This window comes from Mchenga conophoros, linkage group LG14 (assembly GCF_057382185.1).
Source record: "Mchenga conophoros isolate Kocher_MC1m ecotype Shallow Benthic linkage group LG14, M_conophoros_male_GT1.1, whole genome shotgun sequence".
NCBI classification, from domain to species: Eukaryota; Metazoa; Chordata; class Actinopteri; order Cichliformes; family Cichlidae; genus Mchenga; species Mchenga conophoros.
Window position 1 is genome coordinate 14,609,072 of NC_140539.1, and position 14,201 is coordinate 14,623,272.

The window sequence follows — 14,201 nt, forward strand, 5'->3', positions numbered from 1 at the left end:
CACCCACACAAACACACAGAAGGATAGACCTGTTCGGCGGTGTTGTGTTGGTGGCATTCATTCAAGCGCTGACCTTTAAAAGCGTTGGAACACATCTGAGAAATCCAATAACGCCCGTCCGGAGATCGATCCCACCAGGCGAAATTTCTCTGCTCTACAGTCTGCAATACTAGACAGGACACAGTTGTGTATGTATATGTGGGCGTGTGTTTGTGTGTGTGGGTCAGTGCCTGTGCTTTTTAACAACATGGAGTGGGGATATAATTGAATTCTCAAGGTGATCTGGGCACCACTGCACACCACCTAACCTCCACACACACATGCACGCCATGATACCAATCGTTTAATAATGGGTTGCAAATGGATGTTTAAACATGGGTAAAACTGGCAGAAAAAAAGTACTCACACGGCAGGAGAGGGTAGCTCAAAATGACAATTTCAGAGGAAGCTGTGAAGTCAGAGAGAGAAAAAGTCAGAGGTATTAGGAGAGAACTGATGAGCATGCACACTGTGTATTTATAGCAACCTGGAGAAAAAAAACACACAAAAAAACAGAAGACCTGTCAGGGAAAATACTGACATGCAAAAAAAAAGAGAAGGAAGAGCTGAGGAAGTCATATGCTTTGAGAGAAAGCAAGACAAACTACGGATAAATCAGTGGCGATGTACACAAGATGACAATTGAGTAAGTTAAATGGCCTTGACACAGGCTAGTAATAATGATGTGAGAGGTGGGAAAAGATAAAAAAAAGAAAAGAAACTATTTACCACTTTTGAAGCACAAATCTGAAAAGGAATGTATTGAATGAGAGTAAAATGTGGCTTTTATCTAGCACAGCCAGATAAAAGCTATGCAATCATCAGGCAGTTAGTGACTGCAACATCTAGTCTGCTTAACAAGCCATTTGACAACGAAGTATGTAACAGCACAAACCAGACTGGAGGGTATCCAAGGTCAGAAACAGGGGAGACGGAAAGAGAGAGGAGAGTTTTTGCAGAGTCATTCCCAGAGCTCCGTCACGCCTAGTGTCTCTTTGCCCTCAGACAACTTTCAGTGTTGACCTCTAGATAATTTTCACCGCACTAGCAATATACTGCCGTGTCCACAGTGATATCAGAACAAAATTAATTAAACAAGAGACCTTCTCGACCAAGCCTTGCTTCAGCAGGGCAGTTATATTGGAGTCATGTATATTGTTATTCACCCAAAGGGACATATTACTCTTCATCTAAATATATTTTCTTTTTCTGATATGAGCTATGCAAAACAGAAACTCAGATGTTTATTAGATAAGGTGAGGGGGTAGATTCGAGACAGATAAAATGAAAAGAATGACCATATACTGAGGAGGATATAAGAATGGGTAATGCAGCCAAACAGATGGCATCTTTATTTTCTTTGAAGGAGCGAATGTCTTGCCTTTTTCCTTTTGCATTTTGCCACTATAAATTATATGAATTCATAGCATATGGACCCCACTTTTCTTGCACATCTCCATCAATCCCATCTCTCGCTTTCTATGAATGAAAATTCTACCTTGAAGGTTTTGCAGAAAGTGGTATAACTGTCAGGCCATGCAATATATGTGTGGTGTTTTAGATTGTATGAAACAAGTTTGGGGATATTTTATGTTGGTTATTGTAATTCTTATGTGCTTTTGTTTAAAATTGTTTGGCCTTTTTTTTTTACGAATTGTGTTTCAATATTGGCATCCCCTAAATTCATTATCAGAGAGTTTGGGTGGCTTTAGGTACAAGTGTAAGAGCTTTAGAAAAAGATGACTGAACCATGTTTTTGAAATTGTTTCACCTTGCATCCTAGAGCCTTCTCCAGTTCTACAACCAAAAGGTGGAGAGTCCCAGGTATTTAAACCCAAACTAGGGTTTAAATATCTAGGACTGCTATTTGGTAACTGTTAACCTGAATATATTGTGATGATGTTTAGACAGATTAACACATGCTGATAAGCTTCTAAAGTACTTAGAGTAATATAATGTATACACATACATACACAGCACACTGTAACAGAGAGCAGGAAAACAGCATAAGAATCACCAACCAAACTAAGTTTCTTTATCTTTTTGAGTCTTCCAGTGCACGACCCAGACACACAGCCATATAAGCTTCTAGATAATCCAGACAGCAAAAATTCACACAACTGTGAAACACTGTAGCCAGTGATTGATGGGGTGCTGTGTCTCTTTGTCAATGTTTGCCAGTGGTTAACAACTCATTGCTGTACTAGATCAATAGGCTAATTCAACACTGCATTTGTGTTTTTAATTTCTTTCAAAAGGCGACGCATATCGACTTGCTAAGCGCAAAAACAATATATTTGTCTGTTTGCCGTAGACAAACATAGACACAGACAGTTACATTTAAGAAAATGAAAAAAAAAAAAATCAGATCAGATCCAACTTGATCCTAAAAGTTTATTAAAAAAGGGAAAAAAATCCCTTGAAAATTTGGTAAATGGTGATTGGTGTATTCATTCATGTGCTGTTAGGTTCTGTATTTAGTTTCCACTGTCCAACAGTTTTTTTAAAAAAATACAAATTTTGTTAATATCATGTTTAATGGTTTGTTTGTTTTTCTTTTAGAGGCAAGATCCTGTTTCTTGGGATGCGGCATTCGCCACTGCAACCCGGGATGTTCTGAACATCCGTTACACCCTCCTGCCCTATCTATACACTCTGATGTTTGAGGCACATACGAAAGGAAGCACAGTGATCAGACCACTTTTACACGAGTAAGTGTAAACCGACAAAACACAAGGCTCTTATCTTTGATGATAATTTTTGGGGCGATTTAGCATTACATTTAGTCACTTTATCAAATAATTGAGCTATTACCAGCATGGATCTTTCATCCTGATCACTGGCAAGATGACCTGATTTTATACTACACTGCTTCTCATTAGAGAGCAGTGTGCAACGTAACATGAAGAAGTTTCTGAATTTAAAAAAAGGAAACTTTCTCTTTAGTGTACAACATGTTTTCAACCCCAGTATCTTTTAATGACTGATAACACAAGTTATATCATGTTTCTAAAAGAAGGCTTTCACAATTGGCTACAAATGCTAAGTTAAATGGGAGATAAAACTGACTTTAACTGAGTGTCCATGAATTTTGTAGTGAGGTAAGGTTGCTTTGAGAAATGGGCTCTTGAAAATAACTTGAACTGGTAAGAAAATTAGAGTTGTATTCCTTGCCACAACAGCTGCCTTTAAAAAACCCTCTGCACAAGGCAATGTGACTGTGTAGTGTAGAGGCCAAGCATAGATGACTGTGGCTGCAGAAGAAGAAGACATATTTATTCATTTTAAGAGACTCTTATAAAGTCACAGATGGTATTTAAGGAGCTGGCACGGTGAGTCTGCAGGGTTAATTGGCTTGCATCTGCAAACCGTTGAATTCTGAATGAGTACTTGAATAGTCATCTGGGTTGAGGATGCATAAGAGAGCAGTGGTAACATTTCTTTCAGTCATGTTTAATGGCCTCTGTGGTTGTATGTTGTAGGTTTGTGGATGATAAAACTACATGGGAAATCTACAGACAGTTCCTGTGGGGACCTGCCCTGCTCATCAGCCCTGCACTGGACCCAGTATGGTGCAACATGTGCACACGTTTTGTATTGTTTTTATTTTTTTTATAGCTTTAAGGTTGGCTCTGATTTTCTTTAACTGATTTTTTTGACAGGGAGTCACAACTGTAAGAGGATATATTCCTAAAGACCGCTGGTATGACTTTCACACTGTAAGTACTTGTTCGTAACAACAGTAAAGTATTTAGTGTCAAAGTTCTTGCAGAATGCTGAGAACTAAAAGGTGCCTCTGTTTTACTGACTTAACAATTTTAACAGGCTAAAATAAAAACTACAACAAACATTCACCTGACAGTAAATACAGTATGACAACACCATCACGGAGCTAGAGCTTAGCCACTACAGAGAGCACCTTAATAACAAAAACCTACTCTGTGGGGCTAAGGGAGTCCCATCTGTTAAACAGCATTACAACCCCTTGTCACTATGCACACATACTAACACATTTCCACATATGCTAGTCTGTGCTTTTAGTCTCTACCCTACCGATGCAAAGGACCTGTTGAATTAAATTAATCAAAGATAATAACCTGTAGTATTTCTAGTACTTTAATAGTATGTAATTATTTCTTTCATCAGGCCAAAGCTGTTGGAGTGCATAGCACAATGGTTGACATGCCAACACCCTTGAATCATATTAACCTTCACGTCAGAGGAGGATATATCTTACCCTGGCAGAAACCAGAGAACACTACATATTACAGGTAAGTGAGCATACATTATGACTGATACATCTTGAGAGTTTGCAGCTACAGGTCAGCATCCTGTGTGTTGTATGACTTGTGTGTGCACGCTCGCGTGTGTGTATGTGGGGCTTAGTGCCTGTGCAGAAATGCAGAACGGAGCATATATCACTTGTGTGTTTGAATGAGAATGAAAGAGAGAGAGACAGTCAGAGGGCGATGACTGTTCCAGCAGGAAAGAGGTCAGATGGATCCCCTCAGCAGGAATATATTTGTTCTCAGCAGCAGGTATAAATAGACATTGTCCTCTATTACAACAAATCTATTACAACCCTTTCTGCCCCTTTTGTTTTAGTCGGAAGAATCCTTTAGGACTGATCGTTGCCCTGAGTGATGCTGGAACTGCCAAGGGATCATTCTTCTGGGACGATGGTGAAGGAATAGGTAAGCAAAAGGTTACTTTTGAACACGTACAGCCACCAAAACAGCAAATACTGTATGTGTTCATGGAGTCATTATTCCTGAATAGTAAAATGACTCACTAATTTCGTTGTTCTCATGACAATGACAATAAAGTTTCTGATTCTGACTAGAACTACATTTTTTTTCTCTCTCTTGTTTCCTTTTGTTTTTTGTGGAGTGGCCATTAATAATAGCCATAAATAAGAGTTAGCATAAGAAATGCAATCACCAGACAGTTTTTTTCTAGGCATTAATAGCTTCACTGTCTAGTGAGGCTGTGCCAGGCCTGAAGTGGACCCAAATGCAGAAACTCGTGCACGGAAAAAGAAACTTTATTAGCAGCTTTTTCTAGCAAATAAAGCTGCTAAACTTTATTTAGTATAACTTACAGAAAACAAATTAAAAATCTAGAACATAAAACTATGAACAAAATTCTGGGACACTAGAAGCACGGAAAAACCAAAACCAGAAACACAGGGAGACTTACAACACATGAGGGGGTATGATATGACAAAGGAAAACACAGGGCTTAAATATACAAGGGACTAATGCAGGGATGAGAAACAGGAGGGAAATACAGCTAGGACTAATAAGACATAAGGAGACAACAGGGTGCAAAGGTAGATACACTGACATAGGACATGGGACTGTCAAAATAAAACAGGAAATGACATGAACATTGAACCAGGACACAAAACACAACACCAGGAACACAAGGCAGGCACAGAGACTAAAAATCACAGAGGTGCTAAAGAATAACTAAGGAACACGAAATACAAACGACTAAACCACAAAAAAGCCCACAAAATCCCAGAACATAGAATAAACAAAACCTGACTCCAGACTATGACATTCACATGAATATCATGGTACAGGAAGAGCAGTAGAACATTTTAGGTATTTGTATCACAGTTTCTAATCTTACTTACAACCCTGTAACCAGATACGTTTTCAAACAGGAAAATCCTTTTTTCATTCTTATCTTGAAATTTACATTTTCTGTTTTTTTTTATTTATGGGTTTAAATCACCTATTTCAAAAACTGATATCATTACCACAAAAGACAGAAGTGGATCAATGGCCAGAACTTGATGCTTTTTAGTGGACGAAAGCTGCTAAGTTGGTGTGCAAACAAAAGAGATCAAGCTTGTTGACGTTGTATGATAAGAATAACAGGCTTGCTGTTTAAATTACAAGATGTGCACTGATTAATGAAAGATACAGAACATTTTGGAAAATTAGAAAATCAGAATCCACTAATGGCTTTTCATCCCAGTGTGTGTTAAGCTCCTGCGCAGTTAGTTATTCAGTGAAAGTAATTCTGCTACTTTCACTGAATATGAAATTCAGTATGGATTTTATCAGAAAGACACAGTGAGCTACAACACGTCTATCTCTACTTCCTCGCTTATTCTCAGACATGCATATTTACACATACACGAACAGAATCAGTCTCAGAAGTGCTTCTGTGAGAAGATGCACTCGTCTGTGGACGGTCTGTTTGTGTTGGGACAAAGGAGAGAAAGGCAGATAGTAAGCAAGTGAGGAATGCATAGAAGGGGAGTGACAGAAACCATTACAGTAATTCCCTGTGTCACAGCCTAGAGATATGCTCTCCATCACTCCTCTTTTATCTGGTCCCTTGCTTCTCTCTTCTGCGTCTCCCTGTCTGTCTGCCATGTAGCCTTCCTATGTCTTGCTTGCTTGCTTTGCCTCTCAGCGTATCGCTTTCTTACCTGTACTATCTACTTTTCTGCTTGTTTCAGCTTCCGCATTTTTAAGTTTTACCTCAGAGGTTTTGCTATTCTCTCCGCTGTCTGTCAGGTCGGTCCAGCTGCAGCACTCATTGTGCTACTCTGTCATTCACTGGTGTTCTCTCGTGCATTCAACTGGTTTTACTTTCAAGCATTAATACCACCTATGTATATTTAAGTGGCATAGCCAACTGTTTATTTTACTTAATTGGGTTTTCTAAGGTGATTATTTACTTGCTCTTTAGGTAATATTAATATGAACTTAAACCTTGATCAACACAAATTTTTATGCATCCCTTATTTGTCGCTGCGTCGCTCATTGCATAGTCACATACTCCTTTGCATACCCTCCATGCCTCTGCTCTGAATGTAATTCACCCCTGTTTCTCTCCTCAGACACAGTGGAGAACAAAAAATATCTTCATGTCACATTTTCAGTGACGTCGGTGAGTTCAATGGCCAAATACAAGCCATACTTCTCCCCCCCCCCTCCCCCCCCCATTATCATCATTATTACTATTAATGCAGCAAGACAAGCGGATCAGCTGATACCTTATCATTTAAAAAGGCTGTGGTGGTGTGTGTGGCTGTGGTCAACATAATTTTGATCAGGTGCAAAGCTTTTGTTGTGCATGAACCCTAATCAGAATTCTGTGGCCTAAAATTAACATGCTTAGACAGAAGAGCCTGAAGTTGAGTGGATATGTTAATGCAGATTTCGGTGTGTTTCTGGCATTACAAATGATTTAATAATCCTGCCTTTTTAAGGCAACCTCTAATGTAGAACAAAACATTTTTTAGGGATTTATGTGGAAAGAAACTAACTAACTAAAAGAAACAAACAAAAAAAATCCCAAATAATCAGACAAATAGTTCCCAAAGGTATTATGACAAACCTATTATCTACCTTGTATAAAACCTCTAACCAGTAAGTACATTGTCTCCAGGCTCACAAATCAGAATTATGTTGAAATGCAAACCTTGTGACTCACCACTCAATCCAGTTTTGAAGTGCATTTTAAACAGGTTTTCTGACTCTCTATTAGCTCTCATGTTTCTTGAGACTTTCTGTTTTAAAGTCTATATGCTGATGAACATGAACAGCTATATGCTTTCTGTTTGATTTCCTCTTGCTGGTTTGGGGAAATCAGAAAGGAACATGCAATACTCCAGAAAGGTCACATACAGTCCTTTAGTTTATACACTTTAAATACTTTGTCTACCTAAAGTCCAGGATCAACCAGGATCATGAAGGATAACAGAGTAAAGTCATGCAGGTGCAGGAAGAGCGTGTAAGGACTTATTCCTTGAATTTTGGTCTGAGACAACAGTGCCAACCCTGGCAACACCATGCCACCATGCATAAACAACTATCAAGCTTATTGAGTGAAGTGGATGAACGAGTTTTGTCCACTGACATGAAGACATTCTTAAATCAAAACATAACCCTAAAGGATGTGTTATCTATAAGGAACAAGATAGTAAAGGATTCACTTGTGATTCTAATGAAGTTTTACAAAATTGAATTCAAATTTGGCACCAGCAACAGAGTTGCCTCATTGGTGTCTTTTGGGGTAAATTTTAAAATATTGCTACTACGTAAGGATCATATCCTTCTGCAAAAGGTATTTAAGTTCGTTGAAAAAAAGAAAGAAAGGTGGCCTATGTGTTATGGCAAAGTTTGTTTGGTAACAACTTGATAGTAGTTCAGGTCGGACATGTTAAAAACTCCCGAATAGCTAGGACCAGTGGGAATAACCCAGCCACATTTGCCTCTTTGCCAGGCAAAAACCCAAAGGCACACATTAATACACACATCTAAACCCAAACACACACATATATGCAAACCCCTACAACATACACTTAAAGCTACCGTGGCCAAACATCTGTGGCTGTCCTCTGCCTACAATCAGGCTCAATTCAAAGCAATTTCACACAGCGATAAAACAGGCACTGCCTGACAGCCAAAGAGGGAGAGAGAGGAAGTATGTGTGTGTGTGTGTGTGTGTGTGTGCACGTATTTTGTGTGTGCACGCATGCGTATGTAAGTGACTGTGGGGATGTATGTATGTGCGAACAGGCAGATGTGAGAAGATGAGGATAAGTTGAGCAGAAGCAGCCTGGCAGATTAGCAGATCGTATGCCACTTTGGATGTCTATCTGAATGTAGGTGCGTATGTGTGTGTATTCGTATATGTGTGTTCTCTTAGCTCTGTATGAGTGTTGGACCTCAGTACAGCTAAAAGGAATCAGAGTAAACAACATTACCTGTTGGATATAAAACTAAAGGACTAAAAATAGAACTATATAAGGAAGAGATTCAAATAGTAAATCTCACTCACTGAAAAGATGAACCAAAAAATAAACAATAATGCATGACTGGGTAAATTTCATGACTCAGCTTAAACATTTTTCCAGCAAAGTGAATATGAAGTTCATGATTGTTGTTATCTGTCCTGTCATGCAATTCCTATAACAATACATATATTCCCATAACACAACAAAATGACATTGTGTTTTGTACATATACATATATATGATTCCCCTTAACGCCTCCTCTTTGTCTTCATCACTTTCAATTTTAGAACACTTTGACCAATGATGTGGGAACATCTGGCCTGGATGCTGTAGATTATTTGAAGCTGGGTGTGGTGAGGATTTGGGGCGTGGGAACTGAGATCACAGAGGTTACCATAACTTTAAATGAAGGCCCTCAGCCACTAACCCCACAGCACAACCTTGAATCACAGGTCAGTACATTTCTGGAACACTTAATTCAATTATGGTTAATGCCAATGTCTAAATATTGTGTATATCCACATTAAAATAAAATTAATCAAGTATTATTCATTAAACTACAGATGACCGTATAAAACCTAAACTGCATATAGGAAATGGTCTATCACCACAAAAGCTCCTAACATAAATTAAATGTTGAAATGAATGTTGTGATGTTCAAAAATGAGCGTTGGTGCTCTGTAGGCAAGCCAGAGGTTCATGGTCAATAAAGTTCAGCCGCAGAAGGAGGGTGTGTACCAAAACATGACATGAAACACAGATTTTTAAAGCCTTAAGATACTCAAAATAAAAGTATAAATAATAGCAATAAAATTCTCAGAATCCAAATACCCAAATTGTAAATAAGAAAGAAGAGTTTGGGTCATGTGTAAAGATCTAAAGCTGTTTTGCAGTGCTACATTGGTTTGAGGTGGGAAATGAAAAAAAGGAATTAACAGTCCAAGAGGATAGCATGTATTCCCTCTCCTCATTTGGCTTATGATAAAATATTCCTGTCAAGGTTGTGTACTGTACTCAGTGCACTTATCAGAAGCATGAAAATGATAGCAGCTCCATAAATAATGGTAGATGAAAAAGCTGTACATTTATACTGTTCTTGAGAAGATGGACAGGGAGAAGCCAGACGAGAGGGCAAGAATTGCAGATGAAGAAAGTCAGAATGACAGAGGACTCAGTGTTTGTGTGTGTTGGGGATGCAAGGATGGGTTACGAATACTGAAAAGACAGAAAGATGGTTCATCTGTAGAAAGAAGGGAAGGACAGGCAGTACTGGTGGAGAGAGGGAGAATGCATCACTGTAACTAGATGGAGGGAAAAAATAGAGGTGAAAGAGATAAACGTGAAGAATGAAGGATGTGTGGGGGTGGGGGAGAAAAAGGGCAGTGAGGAACAAGAGAAACGGAATAAGGATGACACAGTATGTGCATGGTAATAAGTAGTTTTTCAGCATGAGACAATCCATTTATCTTCTTAAGTATTGTCTGATGGGGTAACAACTTGAAAGAAATAGTAAGCAGCTGGTGCTGTGTCAGTTAAATACAGTGAGGTGGGAGAGCTATTTCTGTCTGGCACAGGACGAGATGTTTCATCCTGAAGACGTATAGGCCTGCTCTTACTGTCATGCACAAAACACGTCTCAGCGTCAGCTTGTTTAACTTTACTGGAAAGATGTACTGTGTATATATTAGAAAAACTGAATTATTAGCCTTTAGATCAGATCCAATTTATAGAACAGAACAGAAGGCAAGTGCTGTACATTCAACTCTTAAGTCCTGGATGATGTTTATTTAAAAAATAGTAAACGTGAGCCACCAATGAAGAAGTAAAACTGATGTTTCCTCTTGCTTTTACAGGAGCTGACCATAGATATTACTGATCTGAATGTGAATGTGCAACAGCCTTTTCAGTTAACATGGAAGACCAAGGCTTGAGTGCAGTATTTGTGTTCACTTGTAAAAAAAAAAAAAAGATATCTTAAAATAAGGGTTCATTAATTTAAACAAAGATGTGAAGAATACATTTTGTTTTTGAACATGAAATGTGAAACCTCAGTGCCTCCCATCAACCTATAAAACCGAATAATGTTTTCCTTTTTACCGTTAGACTGTGCCTTTAAAACAAATGTTTGATTTACTCTAAATAACTTCAGAACTTTATTGTCATTCAATATCCCAAAATGTGTGATACCGTAGACAAAATAATGACTGCCAATCATGTCTATGGTAGGAATATTTTTTCTTGCAATCATGTATACATGCTGATTACTTTTAAGAAAATGAGAATAAGGTAATGTTAGGATCCAACTGCAATGAACTCTGTGCATCATATGCATGTCGTTCCTGCAAATAAGATATGAATAAATCAGTGAACTAAAAACTGTGTTTGGTCTTCTTCTCCAGTTGGGGTGGCTGTAGCTCAGGTGGCATTGAGGTTTTGTAGGCACTAAGAATTTAGTAATAGTAAATTAAGTTTCATTAACTCCAGTTTGTACTTTGCGCTTGTGTTATTGTCATTTAGTGCTGTGCTTTTGCCACTTGTATTTTTCACAGTAGATATGCGCAGACTTGTGCATGTATGGGTGTTTGTGTGGGTGTGCCAGCATCTATTTATAGCTCTCACCTGCAGCAAGCTGTCTACCTGTGCTTTGTCTCATCCCATTATTTTCCCATATAATGATACAGCCATCCATTATTCAGCCTGCAGTAAACCTAATGATGTCAATTTAGCCATGGGCACCTCAAATTGATTTCCACTCTAATCGCCACTCCACGGGAAGCAATGTGTTTGGGGGTTGCTGTAGAACGTTGTGTTTATGCGCTCATGTCCAAAAAGTTTAGAACTGTGATGAATCATTCTAAGCCCTGTGTTCAGGTTAGCTATTGTTTTGAAAAGAGAATTTTTACACTTTGACTGTGAAAACATCCTTACCTTCAGTGCCTCTGGGACTAATTGAGCTGATGATCTGAAGAGGCATTCTTCCTGGATTCATACTGAAGTCATTACTGGTGTAAGAAAGAGATAAAGACTGTAGACTGTGAATGAATTCGAAGTTTTGTATTCTTCACATTCCTGGTGGTTACTGGTTCCTTTTTTTACACATATATATTTTCTCTCTCATTTTGTCAAAGAAAGAAAGTTAATAATGAATTACCCCTGACACTACCATGTTTTGAATTTGTTGTGAATGAGACTTAAATGCTTTCTTTCTGTCAAACATTTGTAAAAATTGACAACAGCATTGGCTCAGATTTTTCTTTTCATCATTTCTGCTTTCCTGTAATTTCCAGCTCAATTTTGTTCTCATCATTCTGGTCAAATCTCTTGCCTGTCTTCTGTGAATCAATTAACCTCACTCCAGTTCCACATGGATGTAGCCCAAACTACATGTTTTGGAAGGGTGACTGGTTTGCAATTAGTTGGCCACCAAAGTTTTCTGCTCTGTACCACACAGAGGCTTGTCGAATCAGTGTAGGTTAGAAAGATTTGGGGTTTTTTGCTCAATGTTAAAATTTCTAATGCTCAGAAAAAATCACTGCTCTCGCTTTTCTTTTGTTTTAATATAATCCCCGTAGTCAACCCATGTCAAATACGGGTCTACTCAGTACTTTAAAGAAGTGTTCCTTAGGCTTGAACGTCTCTCTCTGGGCCTGACCCACTAGATAAACACGGCAGGTTTCCTGTTCTCAAATATGTCATCATGCCTCTGGCCCAGTCATTTTTACCCATCTTCTGTCTGCCAATCAGCCTCTGTTCTGTGCTCTTTAAATCTCAGTGCTTAGTGCTGTATTTATGCAAGATACAATATACTCCAATAAAATCCTATTAGAATGTTCCAGATTCCTGAAATTTGAAAAAAAAGGGGGAAATCTGATATAAATTCAAAATACCTAAATTTATCTTTAAAAAAAGCTATTGAAAGAGAGCTGTAACATAAGAAAATGTGCATAATCATGTTCATTTATTCCTCATTGTTGGAGATAGTCGATACAGCTAACCACGAGCCTGCTATAAGAGCAGTTAGTTATCAAGGTAACTGCCAGCCAAGATTAGGCTTAAGGGTCCTAAAAATTATAGTTTGCCTGTGATAAATAGTTGGATTACATTCACATTCAGACTCAAGTCAGTAAGTCTGACAATATTAGATGCCCTTCAGAGAAAGTTTAGGTAACACTGCCAAAACAGCGGTGCTTACACTGCCAACAGAAAACTTCAGGATATCTTTGACAACTCACCTGAATATCACTGCCATCAGTCATAAGTGAGCTTCACTGACTTATCGACCCGTATTGGAGCCCTTTCACAAATTTCTACATCTTCCTCTGGAGTAAATAGACAACGAATACTTCAGACACCCACCATTTTGAGAGCTGAGGTAAACAGTGGACTGACAAGCTACACTTACTACAGATGAAAAGTTGGAAGTGACTCAGATAAAAACACTAAATATTTATTTGACACATATCTGGGATTTTTGTTGTTGTTGTTTTTTTTTTTAATCCCTGAGTTATTTCTATATAAATATGGTGTGTAAAAAGTGTTTTCTTATTTTATACACAAACAGTAAAAGAAACTTGCTGGCTGTCTATGGGTGTATAGCAGGGCTCTCCAACTCCAGGCCTCGAGGGCCCGTGTCCTGCAGTTTTTAGATGTGTTCTTGATCCAACACAGCTGATTCAAAGGGCTAAATTACCTCCTCAGCATGTCTTGAAGTTCTGCAGAGGCCTGGTAATGAACTAATCTTTTGTGACCCAGGGCAAGATCTAAAACCTGCAGGACACCAGCCCTCGAGGCCTGGAGTTGGAGACCCCTGGTGTATAGGGTACAGAGGGCTAAATGTCAAGCAGATATTAGGTAAACAAAAAACTAGAGCTTATAGTATTTAATGAACCACGAGGATTTAAATTTAAGGATTTAGAAATTTAAAAAAAATCTACATACAAATAAATAAAATAATTAAAACGCACTGCAATAAAAATTAATCTTTAAAATGTATACAAAAAATATATACATAATATATATTTAGGATATTTTTAACAAAAAAAACATAAATAGCATTCTCCATCAGTGTTCAAATAATTCAATTCTAGTTCCAGATTGTCAAAACATGATTTTCGCATGATTTTTCTAAATTAATGAGGTCCAACGCTTCTTATGGATAGTTGTCTTTTTCTCTGACTTTCTAAAAGAGAAGCCATCTTAGCAGAAAGCATGCCTTCAAGTAAGTTGCAGTAACAGTAATGTGTCTTTGTTCCCGGGGTGAATGACAGATACAACAGAGGCACAGATGGGTGATGGGGGTGGGGAAATGAAACAACATAAAAGACAGAGAGAAAACACTGTGGCAAAATCAAAGTCTGTCAAATGTGACAGGCGCGTGGGTGCGTACACGTGTGCTATT

At 38.3% G+C, this 14,201-nt stretch overlaps 1 protein-coding gene across 1 annotated transcript in view; it reads left to right on the forward strand.

Annotated features, from left to right (window-relative positions):
- si (sucrase-isomaltase) overlaps nt 1-12,072 on the forward strand; it is a 62,151-nt gene extending 50,079 nt beyond the window's left edge. The window contains exons 41-48 of the mRNA XM_085245444.1: nt 2,602-2,750; nt 3,522-3,606; nt 3,702-3,758; nt 4,186-4,310; nt 4,645-4,733; nt 6,902-6,951; nt 9,091-9,255; nt 10,657-12,072. Coding sequence (XP_085101570.1) covers nt 2,602-2,750; nt 3,522-3,606; nt 3,702-3,758; nt 4,186-4,310; nt 4,645-4,733; nt 6,902-6,951; nt 9,091-9,255; nt 10,657-10,734 — 798 coding nt within the window. The 3' untranslated portion in view covers nt 10,735-12,072. The remainder of the gene's footprint in view (nt 1-2,601; nt 2,751-3,521; nt 3,607-3,701; nt 3,759-4,185; nt 4,311-4,644; nt 4,734-6,901; nt 6,952-9,090; nt 9,256-10,656) is intronic.
- The last annotated feature ends 2,129 nt before the right edge of the window (nt 12,073-14,201 follow it).